At 53.1% G+C, this 20,790-nt stretch overlaps 1 protein-coding gene across 4 annotated transcripts in view; it reads right to left on the bottom strand.

Annotated features, from left to right (window-relative positions):
- The window catches only part of CAPN15 (calpain 15), a 57,953-nt gene that overhangs the window by 25,109 nt on the left and 12,054 nt on the right, over positions 1–20,790 (bottom strand). For 3 of the 4 annotated variants that reach the window (XM_064725755.1, XM_064725758.1, XM_064725759.1), the window contains one exon: positions 16,755–17,071. The exons of the other annotated variant lie outside the window; for it this stretch is intronic. In XM_064725755.1, the coding sequence (XP_064581825.1) occupies positions 16,755–16,930 (176 nt within the window). In that variant the 5' untranslated portion in view covers positions 16,931–17,071. The remainder of the gene's footprint in view (positions 1–16,754; positions 17,072–20,790) is intronic. 4 annotated transcript variants of the gene reach the window in all.

Here is a 20,790-nt window from a genome sequence, read left to right on the forward strand (position 1 = left end):
TCTAGGACTAGCACGATGCTGGGGAGGAACAGCTGGGAAGATGATGTTCTTTAATACTGCTGCTACACTAATTCATTTCAAAGCATGGCAGGTTTTAATTAAAAAACCCAACAGAATCTTGAGTAGGAGAAGCAGGAGGGATGGCCAGAAGAGCTCAGAATGGAAAGGTTTCAGATGGAAGGTGTGAGGGAATGAGTGGAGGACACCTCCTTGTGTGTCTCATCTGGAGAGCCAGGCATGGCACAGTTTGAGGAGCTGCAGGTGATGCTCTGTGAGCAGCTCCACTCCCCCACCCCTCTCACAGCCAGCACCACCAGCTCAGCTCCAGAACACCCCCCTGGACCTTCAGAGAGTAAATTAAATCCCTTCTTCCCAGCAGGAGAAGGAAGTTCAAAGCCTTTTGCTGCCTTTGAGGCCTGTGCTGCTGGGGATGCCCCACGAGTGTGGAGGGGGCTCCTGTCCCCCTCCCAGCCCCTGGGGGTTCTGGGGGGCTGCAGCCACCATGGCACAGCCACAGGAGGGGCTGGGAGGGCACTGCCAAGCCCCCTCTCCTTTGTCCCCCCAGTTCCCAGCCCTACATCGGGCAGGCTGCTATTTGCTTCACAAACAACAATCTTTCCCCCTAAGTTCTCCCTGATAAAATAAATCAAAGCATAGCTCCAGGGTGCAATTAAGACAAAAACCAACAGTAATAAGAGCTTGGTACCATTTGGGATGGAGGGAGAGATGTAGCCATGAGGTCTGAGCTTGGTACCATTTGGGATGGAGGGAGAGATGTAGCCATGAGGTCTGAGGCTAAGGAGAGCAGGGCTGCAGCCTGGCAGGTGCAAGCAAAGCCCCCAGCCTCCTCTTCCTCCTCTCCTAGGGCTTTAGCTTGGCCACATCTCAGCTCCTGGCAGAGCTGCGCTGGGAACTCTTCCTGCAAACGAGGAAAGCTCTCAAGGCAAGCTCTGCAGTTGCAGTGTCCCATGCCAGAGCAGGCAGTGCCCTCCCCAGGGCTGCCAGTGCCCCTGGGGCACCCTGGGCAGCACCAGCCCGGAGAGCTGGGAGGCAGCAGGGCACTGAGCTCCATGGCCAGCAGCTGTCAGCTCCTCAGCATGATTAACAGCCCTTAATGAAGAGCTAAGCCAGTCCTGGACCTCGGCAAAGCAGCTCACAATTAACATCCCAGCCAACAAGCTTTGCACTGATCTGCAGGGAGAAAGCCAGACTGCCAGGGGAGGAGAGAGGAACTCTGGCAGCTCCCAGCACCCCTGGAGTTCAGTGTGGCTGATCAGGGCACAGCAATGAAGCCACTGCAGCGCCCAGCAGTGAGGGACAGAGAGGATGGAGGGTCCCCACCGGCACTGCCACCACCAGCACACCCTGCTCAACTTGCCTGGCCATGGCATCAGCTCCTGTGGTGACAGAGGCCAGAAGGCAGAGGGGAAACCTGAATGCCCCCTCTGCTACATCAGGAACCCTGTGCAAAATGCACAGAGCAGAGTCCCAGCTGAACTGGGCACTGCAGTTTGTGCACACACGCACACACACTGGGCACTGCAGTTTGTACACACTCACACACACACACAGGGCACTGCAGTTTGTACACACACACACACACACTGGGCACTGCAGGTTGTACACACACCCACACACACACACTGGGTACTGTAGTTTGTACACACACACACACACACACACTGGGCACTGCAGGTTGTACACACACACTGGGCACTGCAGTTTGTACACACTCACACACAGGGCACTGCAGTTTGCACACACTCACACACACACTGGGCACCGCAGTTTGTACACACTCACACACAGAGGGCACTGCAGGTTGTGTATGTACACACACACACACTGGGCACTGCAGTTTGTAGACACACACTGGGCACTGCAGTTTGTACACACTCACACACACACCGGGCACTGCAGTTTGTACACACACACACACACACACACACACACTGGGCACTGCAGTTTGTACACACACACACACACTGGGCACTGCAGTTTGTACACACACACACACACACTGGGCACTGCAGTTTGTACAAACACACATACACACACTGGGCACTGCAGGTTGTACACACACACACACACACTGGGCACTGCAGTTTGTACACACACACACACACGCTGGGTCCTGCAGTTTGTACACACTCACACACACACACAGGGCACTGCAGTTTGTACACACACACACACACACTGGGCACTGCAGTTTGTACACACTCACACACACACTGGGCACTGCAGTTTGTACACACTCACACACAGACACTGGGCACTGCAGTTTGTACACACACACACATGCACACTGGGCACTGCAGGTTGTACACACTCACACTCACACACACTGGGCACTGTAGTTTGTACACACACACACACACGCTCTCCACGGAGCCCCTGGCTCCACACACAACTCCAGTGCACTCCCACTCCCTGCCAGCTGCTGGAAAGGACACAGCAAGGCCTGGTGCAGCTGCTGTGCTGGAGCCAGGCCCTCCCACTGTACTGACCTGTGCTGGAGAGGGGCCACCCCAGACAGCAGCAACCCCCCCAGCCTCACAGATGGCTCCTGGCTCTGCCTTTCCTGCTCCTGGAGCATTGGCACCTTCTCCAGCTCTGCTCCCCTTCCCATGTCATGTCAGGTCAAGCAGCTGAATGCAGGAGCACGCAAAACTCATTGCTGCATCAGGCAAGCTTTGGGGAGCCTGTTGCCAGCTGCAGCAGGCTCTGCTCTCCTTGCAGGCTTGGGGGGAGGAAGAGGAAGAGCAAGGAGGGGGAAGCAGCCTCAGGTGTTGCTCAGACTCAGGGCACAGGGACCAGCATCTCCCCCACGCAGCAGGAGGAGAAGGAATTTATTGTGACAAATGCTGAGAGCCTGCAGCAGGGTTGGCCCTTCCTGTCAGAGCTGGTGAACCACACCAGGAGAGGGGAGGGCCTGGCAGTCAAGTGGGATATGCATCACTCCTGGGGGCAAAACCATCAGCAGCTCAGGAGAAGCAGGCTGCAGGAGATCCTGCCTGCCCACCTGGGATGCTGGTGAGCACTGTGTGAGCCAGCACTGCTCATCCTCCCTCTCAGGGCTGCTAACTGCCACCCCCCAGTGTCCCCTGCTCCAGAGGGGTCGTGCCTTGGCCCTTCAGCCTCCAAAAAGGCTTGAAGGTTTGGGCAGAAGTGTCTGGAGTGGGACATGGGGTTAGGGCAATGCACCACAAGTGGGATGTTTGTATCTGCAACTCGCGCTCATGTTGCAGACAACTTTTATGAAAAATCCTTTCCCTTAGGATTTTTTTCTCCTGAGAAGCTGAAAGGCCTCAGGAACAAAATGTAAACATTGATTATCTGCTGCTGTGGAATGCAGCAGGTGGATCTGTGATTGGTCTCATGGAGTTGTTTGTAATTAATGGCCAATCACAGCCCAGCTGGCTTGGGCTCTCTGTCTGAGACAGAAGATTTTGTTATCATTCTTTTCTATTCTTAGCTTAGCCAGCCTTCTGATGAAACCTTTTCTTCTGTTCTTTTAGTATAGTTTTAATGTAATATATATCATAAAATAATAAATCAAGCCTTCTGAAACATGGAGTCGGATGCTAGTCTCTTCCCCAATCCAAGAACCCCTGTGAACACCATCACAAGCTCATAAGTGAATTCTTGTTGAGTGTGGAGAGTTCACTGTACAGAAGGACAGGAAATAAAATTCTTAACTTTTAAGGAACCTGAAACAAGGAGAATCTGGGATGCCAGCTGTGTGAATCAGCCAGGAGAGAAGAGGGAGAAGCCCCTCCTGAAGCAAAGGAACTCCAGTCCATTTGGTCTCCAGTGAATACAGAGCTGGTTGTGACCTCCTCAGCTTGCAACACCTGCCTGGCTGCCACATTCCCTTTTTCCACAAAGTATCTGGTGGGGTTCCAGACAGAACTGAGACTGATTTTCCCACTGCAACCTAAGAAACACCATCAGCACCCAAAAGGAATATGGCTTCACACCTGTACAGACTTCTCTGTGCCTGCAGCAAACAGTGGGGTTTGGAGAGCCTTGGATTCTTCCACGGGGACTAGACAGCAGCCAAAGCACTGACAGACCACTAAGTCTAAGACAAATTCAGAAATGAAATGTGAATCTCTCAAGCCCTGGCAAAGCACCTTCACCATGCTCTGAATTCCTCTCCCTGTACAGCAGAATGATTTCCCAACCTTTGGGTCAATCCTGAGCTGCTTCCTGAGCTGCAATAGCCACGAGTAGGAGCACACACTTCCCTGCATCCCAGAATAGAAAGCAGCTGGAGTCACATCTGAACACTGCAACGGGAAGATGAAAGACTTCCAGACACTCCTCTTTTTCCACTGAGCTCTTTATAGGCTCCTCTCCCCACTCTCCCTCCACATACAGCTCCTTCAGCTGCTGATTTTCCACAGGTGCTGAACTCCCAAATGCTCTTGAAGGCTTTTCCTTTTTTAAATTAATTCTATTTAAATAACAGGGCATATGGTTTATTACAGCTAGTAAAGGGTGTGTGTATGTGTGTGAGTGGAATCTGATCCTGAGATCCAGAGGGATCCCAGGACCTCTGAGCACCCAGGCACCAGTGCCTGGCCCCAGAGCAGCAGAGCCAGCTCTGCCTGCAAACATCACCCCAGAGAATGAGTTGCCAGCTCAGCTACACCACACCAGGTCCTTCAGTGCTAGTGGGGAGGTTTACACCAGCCTGGAGACACCAGGACTGCTGTGCCCTTTCTGGGACAGCTGCCACCCCCTCAACAGGACAAGGGCCAAGTCTTCAGGCCAAGACCAGTGCCAGGATCTAACCAGGAGCTTCCATCACCTCAGTACCACCAACAAAAGCTCTGTGCTTGAGCTGGGTGAGCACAGCTGGATAAAGATGCCACAACACAGGAGCTCAGCTTCTCTTGGGAGAGAAAAGGATCCCAAGGGAAACCTGCTGATGTGTCCCTCACCCCTCAGCCAGGGGACCACAGGAGGAGCTCACAGATCTGGGCATGGAGATCCTTGGAATAAGTTTGGATCCACTCTCTCCAGGTTCCATCTGAAATGGGCTCAAGGGCAGCACAGGCTCTTTGAAGGAAGCACAGGGGTGTAGGATGCAGGATGCAGGCAGGGAGGAATTTCATATGAAAAGTGGGAAGGAAGGGAAGTACTGCTGGGGCTGACAGCCACGGTGGTTTCACAATAGAGCCTTACCTGCTCTCAGCAGGGAGGGGAGGAGGCAAGGAAAGGAGCAATAGGTTGAACTCATTAAGCTTCTCTCTCATCTGAGGAGCTGGGACAGCCTCAGCAAGGAGGGTGGACTCGTGGGACCAAAGGACACTTGTTTCCATCCACTTAGCTCCCCACACCTGAGCTATGTTTGAACAGCCACTTCAAAAGCAACCCCTGAGGAAAGCAGGCTGGATGAAGAGGAATCTCTACTTGTTGTTTTCATTTCTCTGTCTTTAAGCCAATTAAGGAATTTCTTTTTAAGTGAGGGTCTGTGGTCTGCCTCAAAGAGCCTGCACTCCCCAGAGAGCAGAGCAGGGTGAGGTGCCCATCTGGAGCCAGCTCTGCAGGGACTTGTGCTTCTCTACAAAAAAAGAAACTCTGCTCCAAAGCCCCAGAGCCTCTCTGTTTTCTAACACACTTCTGCAGCAGGTGCCTCTCCCCTTTGCACCTTGGTTTTCTCACTGGAACATCACACAAAAAGCAAGTGGTGGTGACTTCAGGCAGATTCTCCTTGTGCCTTTCAACACCTGCCCAGTGTTTGAAGTATCCAGCATGGAAAATGCCTTTAAAGCTTCACACCCAGCCAAGAAGGGCCAAGATAAAGGCATGGTCTGCAGTTTATCCTGGTTTCATATTCACAGAACCACAGAATGGGTTGGAAAAGACCTCAAAGTCCATCTCATTCCATGGGACACCTTTCACTATCCCAGGCTGCTCCAAGCCCCATCCAACCTGGCCTTGGGCACTACCAGGGATCCAGGGGCAGCCACAGCTGCTCTGGGCACCCTGTGCCAGGGCCTGCCCACCCTCACAGGGCACAATTCCTTCCTAACATCAGAACATTTCCAAGGACACAGAACCAATCTGGAAAATGTTTGCTGGGACAAGCAGCTCCTGGTGTCAGACAGATCCCTTGCATGGACTAAATGGCAAAAGTTTTGCCTTTCACACACCACTCAGAGCTATTTTCCATCACTCCTACCACAGCCCACAGAGGATACAGACATTCTGCCTCAGGTAACAAAAGCACCTGTGTGGGCAGGGTACTTTGGAGGGACAGGTGCATTTGCTTAGATGAAGAGCATCTCACACACACACACAGCACCTTGTACTGTCTTCAAGAACAGGGAACAACTTCAGCATCACACACCTGAACAAGAGCATTTGGAACTTATGCTGGTACCCCTCCTATTTCATGTTTGAGGCTGTTTCACACCACTTCCCAATTAAAACCTGATCTTTGAACTGATGGTTGGGGTGGGAGAAGAATTTTCCTGTTTCCCAGGACTAGAGATGTGGGACTAAGGCTCTGGCCCATAGCTGGAAAGAGCCAGGAAAACCTGATGGGACTTTAAAGTCAGGACTCACCTACATCCCCTTATCCCACTGCAACTCCCCTCACATGGGGAGGCTGCAAGAGGAGATTTACTGGTGGCTGCCAAACCAAATTGCTGCTCAGCTAAAGATTTATGCTGCAATTTGTAGTGCTGTTAAAATAGAACTGGCAGAGTGGTGGGGGAAGAGAAAGAGGGAATGAAAGAGAGGGGAGGGGAAATTGGTCAGGAGCAGCACCAGGGCTCCAAAGCTGTTTGCTCCATCTCTCACATCTCCATTGAAGCAACCACTCTGCATTTCCAGCTGCTGTGCTCCAGCCCTCAGACCCTGCAATGCCAATGCCTGGGCTGGCTTTGCAGCTGGGCACACACAGGTTCAGTTAATAGGAATCCATCCATCTCCACAGCACCTGAACTGTCAGGCTCAATAAATACACCTGGCAGAGAATGGCACAAAAGGGACAGGGCGTCTGCAGGCTGCTCACATGACTTCCACACTGCAGCCACAAAGGACAGGAGAAGGGACACCCCCATCCCAAATGTCACCCACTGCCTCCTCATAGTTAAACACCATTCCTACCTGCTGAGGTCAGAGGTGAGCTAAAATATCCCCTGCACCTCCAGGAATTTGCCAGCTCTGCACACTAGATCTGGAGAAAAAGGCTGTCAGGGCATGGATTGATATCCCTGCATGTGCAAAGAGCCATGGGCTTCCCTCACCCAGGCCCCCATTGCCCCCTCCCCTGAGAAGCCAAGGAAAGGCCAGAGTGCCCTGCAGCCCCCAGGGAATCCTGACTCTGCTCTGCACAACTGGGTGACACAGTCTTCAAAAATCAAAAGCGAAAAACCTCTTTAGTGAACTTCAACAGAAGAGCTTTCCTTTGACATCACCCCTTCCTCCCCATGCCCTGAGCCAGCCCTCAGTCCTGTACTGCCAAAACCATGGAGGGATTTCAGAATTACAGCCAAGGACACTTTGGCCTTTCAGCCCCTGGGCATCCCTGCAGAAAGAGCCAGGCCAGGCTCATTGCTCATTCCAGAAACCACCCAGGCCTGGGGCTTTCAGTTCACTGAGAGGTCAAAATGGATCCAAACTGACCCCAAGGCACTGGAGAGCTCTCAAGCCCTGCCTGAAACACCTCCTTGAGGTGCCCAAAGCCACTGAGTGCAGCAAGGATCTGGGAGAGGATGGGATGCTTGCACAGGCTGAGTCCCACCCACAGCAACGGATCTGTTCGTGTGGGTGCTCCTCACCTGTACAGGCCACTCCTCTTTCTCATGTGCTGAACTCTAGAGGGGACAGCTAGCCACAGTTCCCTAGAGCTCAATGGGATAAAACACACTGCCCTTCCTGTGGTTTGGCTGGGAATGCTTCATCATGCACAGCCCACTTGGCATTTCATTTCCTGCCACTGGCAGCTTCTAGGACAGTCCTGGGCAACATTCAGCACCAGTGTGCAGGTGAAATAGCTCAGGGAGTGCAGAGGGGAGCCTGGCCTGATCCTCTGGCACAGCATCCTGTGTGGGCAGTGACAGAGGCTCCCTCAGCACAAAACCCTTCCATGCACCTCCTGCCCATCAGCACCAGGTCAGCAGTGCCTCCAGGCTATCCCAGGCAGTCACAGATCCCCTCCAGGCTCCAGGAGCACACAGGGCACACCAGAAACCCACACAGTCCCAATGCCCCATCAAACACAGGCATCCACACTTGGCCTCAGATTCTATTTGGTATCAGTGTGCCCTTTCAAAATGGGGGCTGTGTGGTTTCTCCAGCCTCTTGGAGACAGAGAGGAGGATTTGGTGGGTTTTATGGAAGGGCCAGGAATGGAGCAGAACAGTGCAATGCTGGGGCAGACAGACCCACAGGACCACCCAGCACCCCAAGCTGCTCCTTCTGCTCATAGCCCAGGCTCCAGAACTGTTGCCACCTTAACTGAGGCAGCAGCTGAGCCTGGCTGGCTCCAGGAGCAGGCACAGGCTGGAACTACCAGGGAAACCCCTCCAAGTTATACTGTACCCTGGAGGCCTCCAGGCTGGGTAGTTCACACTGCAGCACTGTTTACTGCCTTGTAAAGATGACACACACTTAACTCAGTGCTGTGACAGCTGGAATCAGGAGGATGCTCCTGGCTGGAGCACGTGCCATTAACCCTTCCGAGTCCATGTGCCAGAGGGAGGCATCCTGCATCACAGCAACCCCAGGGAGGCCAGGCTGGGGCTGCTCCAACAGCTCAGTGTCCCTCCCCTGCAGCACAACACTGAGTTTTCTACCAAGGAGAGCAGCTCTTGCTGCTGTTTGAAGCTCCTGAACCTCATCAAGTCACAGACCCGCTCACAGGCAGCCCCAGGTAAGCTCAGCACACACTGCTCAAGGACACCCTCAAGGACATCACTGCTGACCTGCATGGGACACAGGAGCAAGGAGCACACGTGCCCTGGAGACTGAAATGCTGCACCAGACACAGACACTGTCTGCTGCTGTGCCCTCCCAGCACTGCCACCAGCAGCACTCCCTGAGCAGGCACTGCAGTGCCCAAAGACACATTTACTGCAGAACACAACCCAGGGACAACAGGACCAGCAGGAGAACACAACCCAGGGACAACAGGTTCTGGGGGGAAGCCTTGCTGCAGATTCACTGGGCTGTGTGTGAAGTGCTCAGTGCCAGTCCCTGCACGTGCCACAGGGGCAGCAGCAATGCCACTGGTCACTCCATTCTTGCCATGGGCTGCAGCCTGAAGCTCCTGCAGAACAACAGGCTTTCCATATTCCAGATGCAGCAAATGTTTCCCTGTCTGTCCCTCCCCACAGACAGGCACAGCAGCTGTGGGTAAGGCAGCAGGAGAAGCTCAGCTCCTGGGCAGGGAAGGTGCAGCTGGTGGCATGGCTCTGGTGGAATGTCCCAGTGCTGCATGGGGCTTGTGCCAGCCAGCACCAGGGCTCTGAATGAAAGGTGGGCTCTCCTTGGTGTCCCAAGGAAGCAGGGGAAAAATACAGCTATATACACACACACATTTATCCATCTATCTATCTATAACTTCACTTTTCCAAGGCAGGGAGATTAAAATCAGATTTTGAGGAAGACAAAAGATCCTACTGTGTCTGTTGTGGAATGCTGTGTAAGACCAAGGAGTGCAGACACTGTCCTCTCCCACCAAAAGCTGGCAAGATCCAGCCCCCCAAAATCCCCTTTTGCTGTAACCTGCCACGCTCCAAGTGTCAGAGCCCAGCTCTGTGTAAGCACAAGCCCAGTGTGTGATGCCCAGGGAGCACTGGGAGCAGCAGGGCTGGAACCTGAGCGTCTGCAGCCCCAGCTGAGCTCTGCACAGCTCTGGGCAAGGGCAGGCAGGGCCCCCCCAGCCCCCTGCAAGCTGCTGCCTTGGCAGCCTGCGAGCACCTGCAGCCCAAACTCTGCTCCCCCCACACGGCAGCCCCAGCTCTCCTGCTGCCATCCAGAAGGGCTCCAGGCTGCCTTCACACTCCACTTCAGCTTCCTTCTGGTGTGGATGTCCTGCTGCAGCCTCAGAAATGCCATCTGTAAGGCAGGAGCAGCTCCCTTCTCCTGGGATCAGCTCCCCGCAGCTCCTGAGGGTGACCTGGAGCACCTGCCCCTCTCAGGGCAGCGATGCCCGGGGTGCTGTGAGCTGGCAAGGGCTCTGCTGCCATCCTGGTGCCCTGCCAGGCACAGTGGCCATGCTGGCAGGGTGAGAAGCACGGCAAGGTGCCCAAGTCAAGGAAAAGCCCAGGGCAGTTTGTTTGAAGAAAGTGACTGAAAAAGCACAGGCACCTGTGGGTGGGTTGTGGGTACCCAGGCAGAACAGAGAGATGCAGCACAGCCTGACAAATGCAAACAGCACCCAAGCAGGGTGCAGCACAGCCTGGCAAGTGCAAACAGCACCCAAGCAGGGCTCCCTTCCCTCTGAGTGCCCTTCTGCTGGCAGCAGCCCCGTGCTGAGGGCTGCTCCATCCCAGAGAACAAAGGCCTGCAGAGGCTCCCCCAGCACAGCCTCCCCTCCACGCTCAGCACCAGGCTCTGGCTGCACTGGCATCAAGGGGCCTTTCAGAGCTGGGGATCACAGGGAAAGAGGCTGCAGGGAGGTGGGTGCAGCTCTGAGCACCCCCCCCAAGCTGTTTGTGACTCATGTTAGTCAGATTCCAGCCCAGAGCCACCAGTGTCAAACTGGATTAAGTTACTGGTTGGAGAAATCCAGCACGTGCCTCTCACAGCAAGCAGCACCTGGGAATCTGAGAGGGGAGCAATGGGCCTGGAGTGACCCCAGGGAGTGCTGGGGGCAGAGAGGGGAGGGAGCTCCCAGCAGGATATTCCTGCCCTCACCCCTCCTCTCTCTCACAAGCCCACAGCACGAGGTCACTGCAGGCCCCTTTCCCTGCAGGACAGATGCTGCACACTGTTAGCAGGAGGTGTCTGCAGTTTCCATCCTGATCCTGAGAGAAGAAATAACCCTCCAAACACACACCTTCCTACAGTTCCTCCTTCCTGCAGCAGCTCAGCCAGGCTCCTGAGCTTCCCACTATCACCAAATCCATGCACCAGCTCCTGCCAGAGGACTGAGGCCATTCCACAACTCCAGGCCACGTGTGTGACACCTCTCAGGGGGACAAGTGATGTGCCATGAGACACGAGACCACATTGCTCTCTATGCAGCCAAAGAAGCAATGCAGAAGGGTTACTCTGGAAAAAAAAAATCCTTGCTCTGGTTCCTCTTACTCTTAAAAAAATTTTAAAAATAAAAAAAAAAATCACAAGCTGCCAATTCCTCTCCCCCCCTACCCTCAACATCCAAAGCAAAACTCCCCAACATCTGCACTTGGAGAAGGACCTGAACCCATGGTCCTGGAGCAAAAGTGCTCAGCTCCAGCAGACAGCTCAGCTCCTGCATCCCCAAACCAGGTTAGGGTGCTGGTTTTTCCCAGGTGCTGGGCTTTTCCCTTCTCCAGGCTGGCTCTGTCAAAGGGACAGCTCGGCTGTGCTCTCCATGCTGTGACAGCAACACCCAGGCATTTTGCTCAGCTTTGGCCAAGCCTGCCATGTGAGATGAGGACGTGTTCCAGCTGCCTCTGCCCTGGATCTGACCTCCTTTGAGGCAGGATGGCTCTTGTGGGACATGGAAATGAGCAAGGTTGGAGGGCACACAGGGAGCAAAGGGAGGGTTTGTTAGGGGATCTGTGGAGAACTCTGCTCTCCACTCTCTGAGATATTTGTGGCTCCAGAGCTATAAATAGCCCTAATTTAAACAACTAATAGGCTTTGTGACCCTGGAGCAGGCAGTGCAGAGAGGATGGGCAGGGCTGGGAGCCTCAGGCAGATGAAACAGGCTCCATGCTGCCAACTCCTTGGCACTGCAACTCCTCCTTGAGCAAGACACTGCTCCAGATCCCACAGGCTCTGGTGAGAACTGGTAGCAAACAGTTACAAGCCAAACATTGCCATCAAACAGGTATCCACAACAACCTGCAGCATCTTTACTCCACCAAATCCCAGCTGAACTCCACAGCAACTTCCAGAGGGAGCACAGCCCATCAGGGATGGATCCACCTCCCTGCAGCCCCTGGGGAGCACAGGCTTCACTCCTGTGCTGAGCAGGCTTGTCCTGAGTATGAGAGCTGCTGGCAGTGCCCTCTGGTTTGGAGCAGTGGCTCCTTTTTCTGTGGACACACACTCAGAGCACGTGTTGGTGATCCCCATCTGCTCCACAGCCACATCTGCTCTTTGCATGGGGGCTTAGGAAGGGACATGGACCAGCTGGACCCCAGAGATCCCTTCCAGCCTCAACCAGTGGGTGAGGTTAGTGATTCTTGAAAGGTGCCCAATAAACTCTCTGAGCACACCCAAATCCAGGCAGGCTGCTGACCAAGCCCAGGGATCTGTGCCTGCCCCAGCCCAGCTCTGCTGGGGTTCCTGTCCTGCTGAGGCTGCCACAGCTCCCAGGGCCAATGCCCAGCCTGAGATCTGATGGCAGAAACAGAAGCAGCTGATCACCAGGTGAGTCCCTGCAGTCACCTGATGCTTTACCAGGAGCTTTTTTTCCCAAGAATCTCATTTCTCTGGGCTCTGCTTTCCCCAACAAGAAACACACAGAAACATTTAGTTGGGAAAGGCTCTCTAAGTACATTGAGCCCAACCACTGCCCCAGCACTGCCAAGAGCACCAGTGACCCATGTCCCCAAGTGCCACATGTTTTCTGAACACTTTAGTGATGGTGACTCCACCACTGCCCTGGGCAGCCCATTCCAATGCCTGACCACCTTTTCTGTGAAGAATTTTTCCCCCAGCATGCAACCTGGCACAACTTGAGGCTGTTTCCTCTTGTCCTGTCCCTGTTCCCCGGGAGCAGAGCCTGACCCTCACCTAGCTACACCTTCCTGTCAGGGAGTTGTGCAGAGCCACAAGATCCTCCCTGAGCCTTCTTTTCTCCAGACTAAGCACTGTCCTGGTGTCCTCCAGACACTTCTGCCTGTGCTGCACTCAGAGCTGAAGTGCCACAGGAAGAAGGAGCAGCACAGAGCCATATTCCTCCCCACAGCTCCCTGCCACACCTCCATATGCCAGAGTTCAGCTAGGAAAATCTCCACCAGTCTCAGAGCAACTCAGAGCCCGCAGAAAAGGCCTCTGTGATGCTGCCCAGCAGTTCTGACTTGCTGCTGTTCATGGATTTAAGCCAAGGGCTCACAAACAGGACACTCAGGCTTGCCCAGAGATTCTCCCCAGAAGTGAGAGTGCTTCAGGAGCAGGGGGTGGCACAGCAAGTGTCCTCCCACCACTGCCAACAACAAAACAGGTCCCCTCACCTCCCTCTAAACCAGAGAGATTTACATATTTTTAGCATACCATAATAATAAAATAAAAGAATAATAAAAGAGTGTGTTCCTCCCTCCACAGTCACTGAGACCCAGAGGTATTTCATTCTGCAAAGGCTTTTATAGGAAAATAAAAATCCTTTGCAGAGCACTGCAGGAAACCCAGGAAATGAATATCTTCTGGAAGAGAAGGGAATTCAGAGAGCTTCAGGCAAAGTGGGTAGTGGGCAGAGACACTCTGCACAGACCTTGCAACCCTTTCCCCAAAAGCCTCTCCCAAGAGCAAAATCCAGAAGTTCTCAGTACTCAACAGGATCCTCTTAATGAATCCTGGGAGTGAGGAAGAGGTGAACAGGAACATTCCCTCAAACCTCATCAGGAAACAGTTCAGAGCCCAGATTCCCTCCTAACCCCTTGCAATGTGAAGGATGCACCTTGGAGAGGTGCCACCACTCCTGGAAACCACTGTGATCCCACAGCTCCCAAACCATCCCACAGGGGCAGCCACAGCACTGGAGCCATGTCCTGCTGCCAGCACCAAGCCTGTGGCACTGCCCCTTCCTGCTCCCAGCTCCAGGAAGGGTCTGGCACGTTGGGATCTTGGCCATGATGGATCTCTTGGCTCAGCTGAACCCTCCCACCCCACAACAGCCCAGGCCAAGCACCCTCAAGCACATGAGCAAGACAGAGCTCATTGTAGCTGAGCCAGAATTTGGCTGCACACAGCTACCAGGGGTGAATTTAAACCCATCTTTGCCCTAAGCAGAGATTTCTGCAATCAGATCCCTCCAACATGCACCTAATACCTGGTACCTCCAGTCTTTCAATAACTTGTCCTCCTGGCATGCTGGGAAAAGGACAGACTCTTGTTTAAATCCTGACACACAGAAAGAGCCTGTGCAGCCCTGTCCAGAAAAGACCAATCTGGTTGTCACAAGCCTACTGCTTCTACCACTAAGACCCTTTTTCTACTCCCTCTTGTCTCCCTGTCTTCAGCACACAGGGAATTCCACACCATCAGCCTCACCCAGGCAACAGGAGACACTGAAGCCTCCCCCCAGGTTCTAAATCTTGAAAGCCAAACAGCACTGATTTCTCCCCTTATTCCCATCCCACCATAAGGGATGACCCCCCCAGCTCCCCAATCAAGTACAGACCAAAGTCACTCACTCACTATTTGTGTCCCTGTTTTCCTGCCAAGGAAGGTTTGTGTTCATCCCTGAGACAGCTCAGAGCAGCTTGGCTCTGTGCTGCTCCACAGCAGCCAAAGCATTATCAGCTTTGAAGGTGGCTGCAGGCAGGGACAGAAAATCAGCAGGAAAAGCAAAGTCTATCCCAGAGCTCCTGCCCAGCTTCAAATTGACTCCCCGGTACTCCACTTCCTTCCTACACGACAGGACTCCGGGGACGAGGACATGCACAGGCAGGATACCTACCCTGACTTGTTCTATTGACTTACTTAATTTTTTAAAGGAATATATTTATCTGTTCCTCTCTGGAAACCAATCCCCCACTGCTGCTGGGCCCTGGGGCTCCCGGGGAGGGCGGCCCTTTGATGCCTGGCAGCCTGGCTGATCTCAGCAGGGCTTTTGAACCCACTTCCATCACCAGCGCCTGCAGCGAGTTCTTCCCACGCAACTCAGCTCAGTGAATCACAGCCCCTGCTCTTCCTGTCTGCAGGAACCACGCCACACTGAGTGGGGATGAGCTCTGCTCTCCCTTTAGCAGGGGAATCAGGAATTATCACAAAAGCCACTCCTGTCCCCACAGGACACCGGCGTTATCTGCGCCAAGACCGGCAGTTCCTGTTCTTGCCCCCACATCCGCTCCACCACCAAGGCTGGTTCTTCAGGAAATTTATTTCCACATGTCAAGATATCACTTAGTTCCTCAAACTACAGACCTGGAGCCACGAGCAGCCTCAGCTGCAGAGACACTGCCTTTTTTAGTGCCCAGGGCCAGGTGTACACTGGAAGCTCCTAAATTCCAGCTGTGGCTGTGCACAGCCAAACTAGGAGTTCATCTGTGAGCTGAGACACCTTCCCAGCTCCTCAAGGCAACAGAGGGATAACCAGCAGTCCAGAAGGGATAATCCTGCAGGAAGGACCCTGCTCTGTTTGCAGAATCCCTCTAAACCAGAGGGGACAAATCCACACAGCACAGATGACCAAGCAGAGCTGTGGATCAGCCACACAGGTTGGCACACACAGCAACAAAATTTGGGAACTGCACAAAATATCTTTTTTAAAAGTACTCAAGTCTATGCTAGAGAGTAAAGACAACAACTTATTGGTTTCACACTGTTCCCAGCTCAACAAGAAGACCCAAGAAAGGAGCAAAGCCTGACATTGCTGGAGGCTCTAGAGTCATGCACCAGAGCCCAGGAAGCACAGCCTGGGCCTTGAAGCAGCAGAAGGCAGGAAAACAAGGACTGCACCACAGATACTGCACCAACATCACAGCAAACACCTCCAGGGGAAAGCCAGGACAGCTCAGGGACACTCAGCAAGCAGCTACTCCTCAACGACCAGCAGCTCCAAACAGACTCAGGCAGGTATGGACACCCATCCAGGCTGGAGTCCTCACAAAGCAGGCATTAGGCAAAGGCTCAAACGTTATCAGCACAAAACACAGCAGCCTCTACAGCCAAGCCCTCGGGCAGAGGGGTGTTGGATGCTTTTTGATAAATCTCTCAACTTGTCAGAGACTGAATGCAGGACACCAGCCCCCCAAAGCAAGTGAAACTCCTCACTGCAAGTGGCTGATGCAGAAGGGGCAGAGGCAACAGCTCAGAGACACATGTGAGATGCTGATTTCATCAAGGTGGGATAGGAATTGAGGGCTGGAAACACTAATCTGTTTTTAAGGGTAATTCTTTTTTTGGTGTGTTTCATTCCTGTGGATCTGTTACTCAAAAGCATTTCACTGCTTTTGCATGAAAACAGCTTCTCTGGCTCTTCCAAGTTCAGAAACTCTTGCAACTTGGTGCCACCCAGTCTGGTGACACAATCCTCCACCTGTGACACTACAGTGCGGCTGGGAGGCCAGAAAGAAAAGGAGCCACGAGAACGTGGCAAACAAGGAACTGAGATCCCATTCCCAGGCAGCCACCTTGACAATTCAGGTGAGGGAGGAAGAGCTGGGATGAGTCCTGCAGCCCATTCTGCACAAGACATCAGCCCCTCATGTAAAGCCAGGGTCTGGCACCACTCAAATCAGCGGGAATTTAGCTCTGGCTTCCCGAGGAACTGAACTGAGCCTCTGAATGCAGGGACCCAACACTGAGTAGGATGCAAAGCAGCCGGTGTGGCAGAGGCAGCGGCGGGGCTGAAGCTGAGGTGAGCAGTGAGCAGGGAGAGGCGAGCAGGCTCCTCCCCTCGTCCTTACCTGCGCAGCCGGTGCTGGAAGTGCTGCTGCTGCCGCGTTATAAGGGCACTTTCCCACACGGGGCCGCCGGGGCTGCTCCTATACCAGCCCACGGCCGGGTGCCCCGCGTAGGGCGAGCTACTGAAGCCATGGTCCGACTCCGTCTCTGCGGCCAGCGATGAGGCAGAGCTCCCCATGGCTGCCCCTGCCCGCCACGCCGAGATTGAGCCTAGGTTAGCTGGCAGCCAGCGGCATGGGCAGCTCGCGTGGGACGGGCGAGGCGCTGCGGCATGGGCTGCTGCACAGATCCCAGCACGCTGGACAAAGGAGGGTCGGTTCTGATCACAGTTGGAGAAAAAAAAAAAAACAACAAACAAACACAGAGAAAGGGGGAAAAAAAGGAAAGAAAAAGAGAGAAAGATAAGGTACGATTTCAGCAACAACGCTCCAGTTTTAAAGCCTATCAATGCATGCTCTGAGCAGGGTCCCCGTCCCAGAGCTCACTGGGAAGGGAAGGGAAGGGCTGTGTCACTGAATCAGCTTTTGCTGCTGGACATGGGGAGTGTGGGGGCTCTAGAAAAGGCTCCCCTCAAGTTAAGCACCAGGAGCTCCCAAGCACAGGGAAGCACTGACTGATGGAGGGAAGCACAGCAGAACCCAGCACAAAGCCCTTCACACACAGGAAAGAAGCAGAAAACGGGACAAGCCAGGCACACCTGGAGCCCAAACCAGCAGCCCTTGGAGACCACACACACCAGGTTAGACTGGCACACCAGTTCTAGTGACTCAGCTACAAGGACTGGATGGTTTGTGTGCTTACGTGTAAAATAAAATATTCCTCTTTTCCTGTTTCCCACTAACACCCCAGTAGGACTGGAACTGGACACACTGGGGATCTGCACAAGTATTTTCTGTGACTATTTACTTTCAGCCCAAGGCAAGTTTTAGCTGATCCTGAGCACGCCCCTACCCACAGAAGGAGGTCTAGGGCTTTGCTCCTCCTTTTCTCCCTCTCTCTTTCCTACTTTTCAGAATTTATTCTTCAAGCATGCTCACAATTAAACTTCAGAAACATTTCATGTCCTCTGTATTAAAAGAAGTTGAAACACACACACGTCTCTCCTTCAAGTAAAAAGGCAGGACAATCTGGATGCATGTCAGGAGCAGTGGATCAAGGTAACATTTAACAGAGCAAAAAAGAAGAAACAAGGAAGATGGGAAAATTAGCACAGCTGAGCTTATTCAATTACCCACCAGGATTTAAGGAGATGAATGAACCACAGAAAGACCTTTGCAAAGAAACTACTTTTGCCGTAAAAAGGCTGAGATGAGGAGTCCTAAAATACAGCTTTTCAATCCCAGGATTGATCTAAGGGATCAAGAAAGGCCTTGATAGATAATAGACTCCCAAAAGGAGCAGCTCAAGGAACAGGTGCAATTTTGTTACAAGCTCAATACCAGAATGTGCCTGCATAAGGTCATTAACTGGAGAATGTTAACTGCTCCGTCATGGTCTCTGTAGCCTGCAAAGCCTGGATGAACCAAACAAATCTCAAAAAGGTCCAAGAACACAGTTTTCCTTAACTCCTCCTTGTTTTAATTGGGCTGTCTCCCTGCTCTGTATCAGCTCCCCCATCCTCACTACCCAACAGCAAGGTTTGACTGATTTCTGCACATCCACCCAAAGTGGATCCCTGGCACATCCCTTCTCATTTCCTGCTATTCAAGCAGTTAATTTGTAACAAATCTGATTTTCTAGCTAAATGAAAGCCACACATTGTGAGGAGAAGAGCACTTCCAAATACCGTCAGTCTATCTGGAGACATCAGTCATCCCACACCTGTGGTGTCTCTGGCTCTTCCACCCCATCCCATCCCAGGAGCAAAGGCACAGGGGATGCAACTCTGACACATACTAGAAGAACAAACTGACTCTTACCTCAAAACCTCAGGTTCTATCATGATAAAATAGGTAAGTAAAGGCAAGATGGGTAGAACAGCCCCTCAGTGCAGGCTGAGCCAATCCGAGGAAGGATGCCCAGGCATCAGTATCCTTTTCCCCCGTGAGTTGGGTTAAACTGCCACATAAAGCAATTCCACAGCCTGGTTCAAGATCACTTCCTCAAGCTGGTAAAGCAGAACCCTTGGTTGCTCCAGCTGCCCATGGAAATGCCAGTTTTAGCTCATCCCAAGAGGAGGCAGACATGCCTGCTGCCCGCATCGCTGCCAGCTCCCACTGTGGTGCTGCTGTCCTCCAGGAGCCAGCACAGGCAGCTGTGCTCTGCAGTGGGGAAAGGCTGGGAGCCCTGCTTCAGAACCTGCAGTAAAACCCCACACTGGGTGGAGCTGGGAGAGGAAAGGAGCTATAAATAGGTGGAGGATAACCAAGCTAAGTCGGAGTGATCTCCGAGACTGTCTGGTCTAACTGGGCTGCTTGGCTGCGAGTGCTGCGTGAAATCGGATTTCTCCAGGCAAAGCAGTAAATCCTTCTCCTCAGGGTCATCCTCATGCCAGGTGAGAGCAGCCAATGAGTGATACTGAAGGGGGAGCGTTGCCCAAAGGTGGGGAGAGGGTAAACCAGTCTGAGAACAGGAGTGGCAGCAGGTTCCAGCCCAATGCAAAGCAGTACGTGCTCACCATGCCGAGCCCCGAAACGCCTTTGGCCAGCACTAAGCAAATGAGAAGCCTCCAAGAAGTCAAGGTGAGAAAGGAAACTGCACCCCAGAAAGGGAAAGAGTCATTAAAGAAGAAGAAAGCCACTCTGGAAGCACTCAGCCTTATTTTTGAGGAATTTCTGCCACTGGGCAGGGAGCTGCCCCAGGAGATGACCTGCAGGCACGTGGCTGAACAGGGGAGGCCTCAGTCACTAAAAGGGAGCAAAGTGCCAAGAGTTCCCCTGTCCTGACAGGAGGGAGCAGAATTTTCCCCCTAATTAACAAGGCACTGCTTCCACCTTTCTAATCTGGAGAGGAAGCAACAACAGATTGAAGTGAACAGATTGAAGTGTCTTGAGAAGGGTGGATCTCACTCATGGAAATTATCAGTTAAGCACCTTAGCAAGATGCTGAGTTTGGATTTTGGTTTTCTGCCCCTCGCAGCTGCAATAATTACCAGGTTTGAACTGATGCTGGGTAACTGCTCCCAAAATATCCCTTCCAAAATGAAACCAGGTTTGATGTTGCCAGCCCCAAGCCACTCCCAGCTGTCTAACCTGATCTGTGCTACATGATGCAGACCCTCCCTCAAATTCTGCACCACACCCTGGGCAGCAGGCATGTACAGAGTGTGCAAGACAGCAAAGCTGTCCCATGGAACTCCTCCTGCTGCCAGGACAGCAAAGCAGCTGCCTGGATGCTTCCACACAACCTCATTCCTCCTCACCAGTGAGCAGTGCTGACCCTTGGGCCCCAGCTCTCGTGTCACAGAGAGCAGGCAGGAAGGGTGGGGATCTACCCAACCCCCTTTCCTTCCCTCCAGTTTCAAAGCAGGTTTTGGCTCTGAAGAGAGAAAAAAAAAGAAAAAAGGGAACTAGCCCATGTGTTTCAATGCATCTAGGAAGTTGCAGGATCAACTTTTCCGAGCATCAGCCTCAAATTCTTCTCTTTGGCACGCAGCAGGAAGAGGAGACAGAGGTCCCTGGAGCTGCTGCAGCCACTGAGGAAACCAGGGAGGCAGACTCACCCCAGCGGGTCCCTCGTGCAGCAGCCCCTCTTTGTGATGGGATATCCATACCCTCCTTTTCCTGGTAATTTACTGATCCACGTGGCACGAGCCAGCTTTGCTCCTGCTTGAATTTTCCAGCCTCCCTTGGTTCTCAGCCTTGGAAACTCAGGGACAAGACTTTGCCACTTCATTAACTCCTCCACTCCCCCAGCCTATAAATCAAGTCAATTTTGAGCTACTCCTTTGCTCCAGGGAAGATCCAGGAATGAAAATACCATCAGACACACTGAGATCAGACAGCTCTGGTCGGAGGTGAGGGCCAGCAGCTGGCCCAGGAGAAGGCTCACCATGTACCTGAGGGAAACACAGCCCTCAAAGCTGTGCCCAGAGGAAGC

Source organism: Zonotrichia leucophrys, chromosome 14, assembly GCF_028769735.1.
Source record: "Zonotrichia leucophrys gambelii isolate GWCS_2022_RI chromosome 14, RI_Zleu_2.0, whole genome shotgun sequence".
Classification (NCBI taxonomy): domain Eukaryota; kingdom Metazoa; phylum Chordata; class Aves; order Passeriformes; family Passerellidae; genus Zonotrichia; species Zonotrichia leucophrys.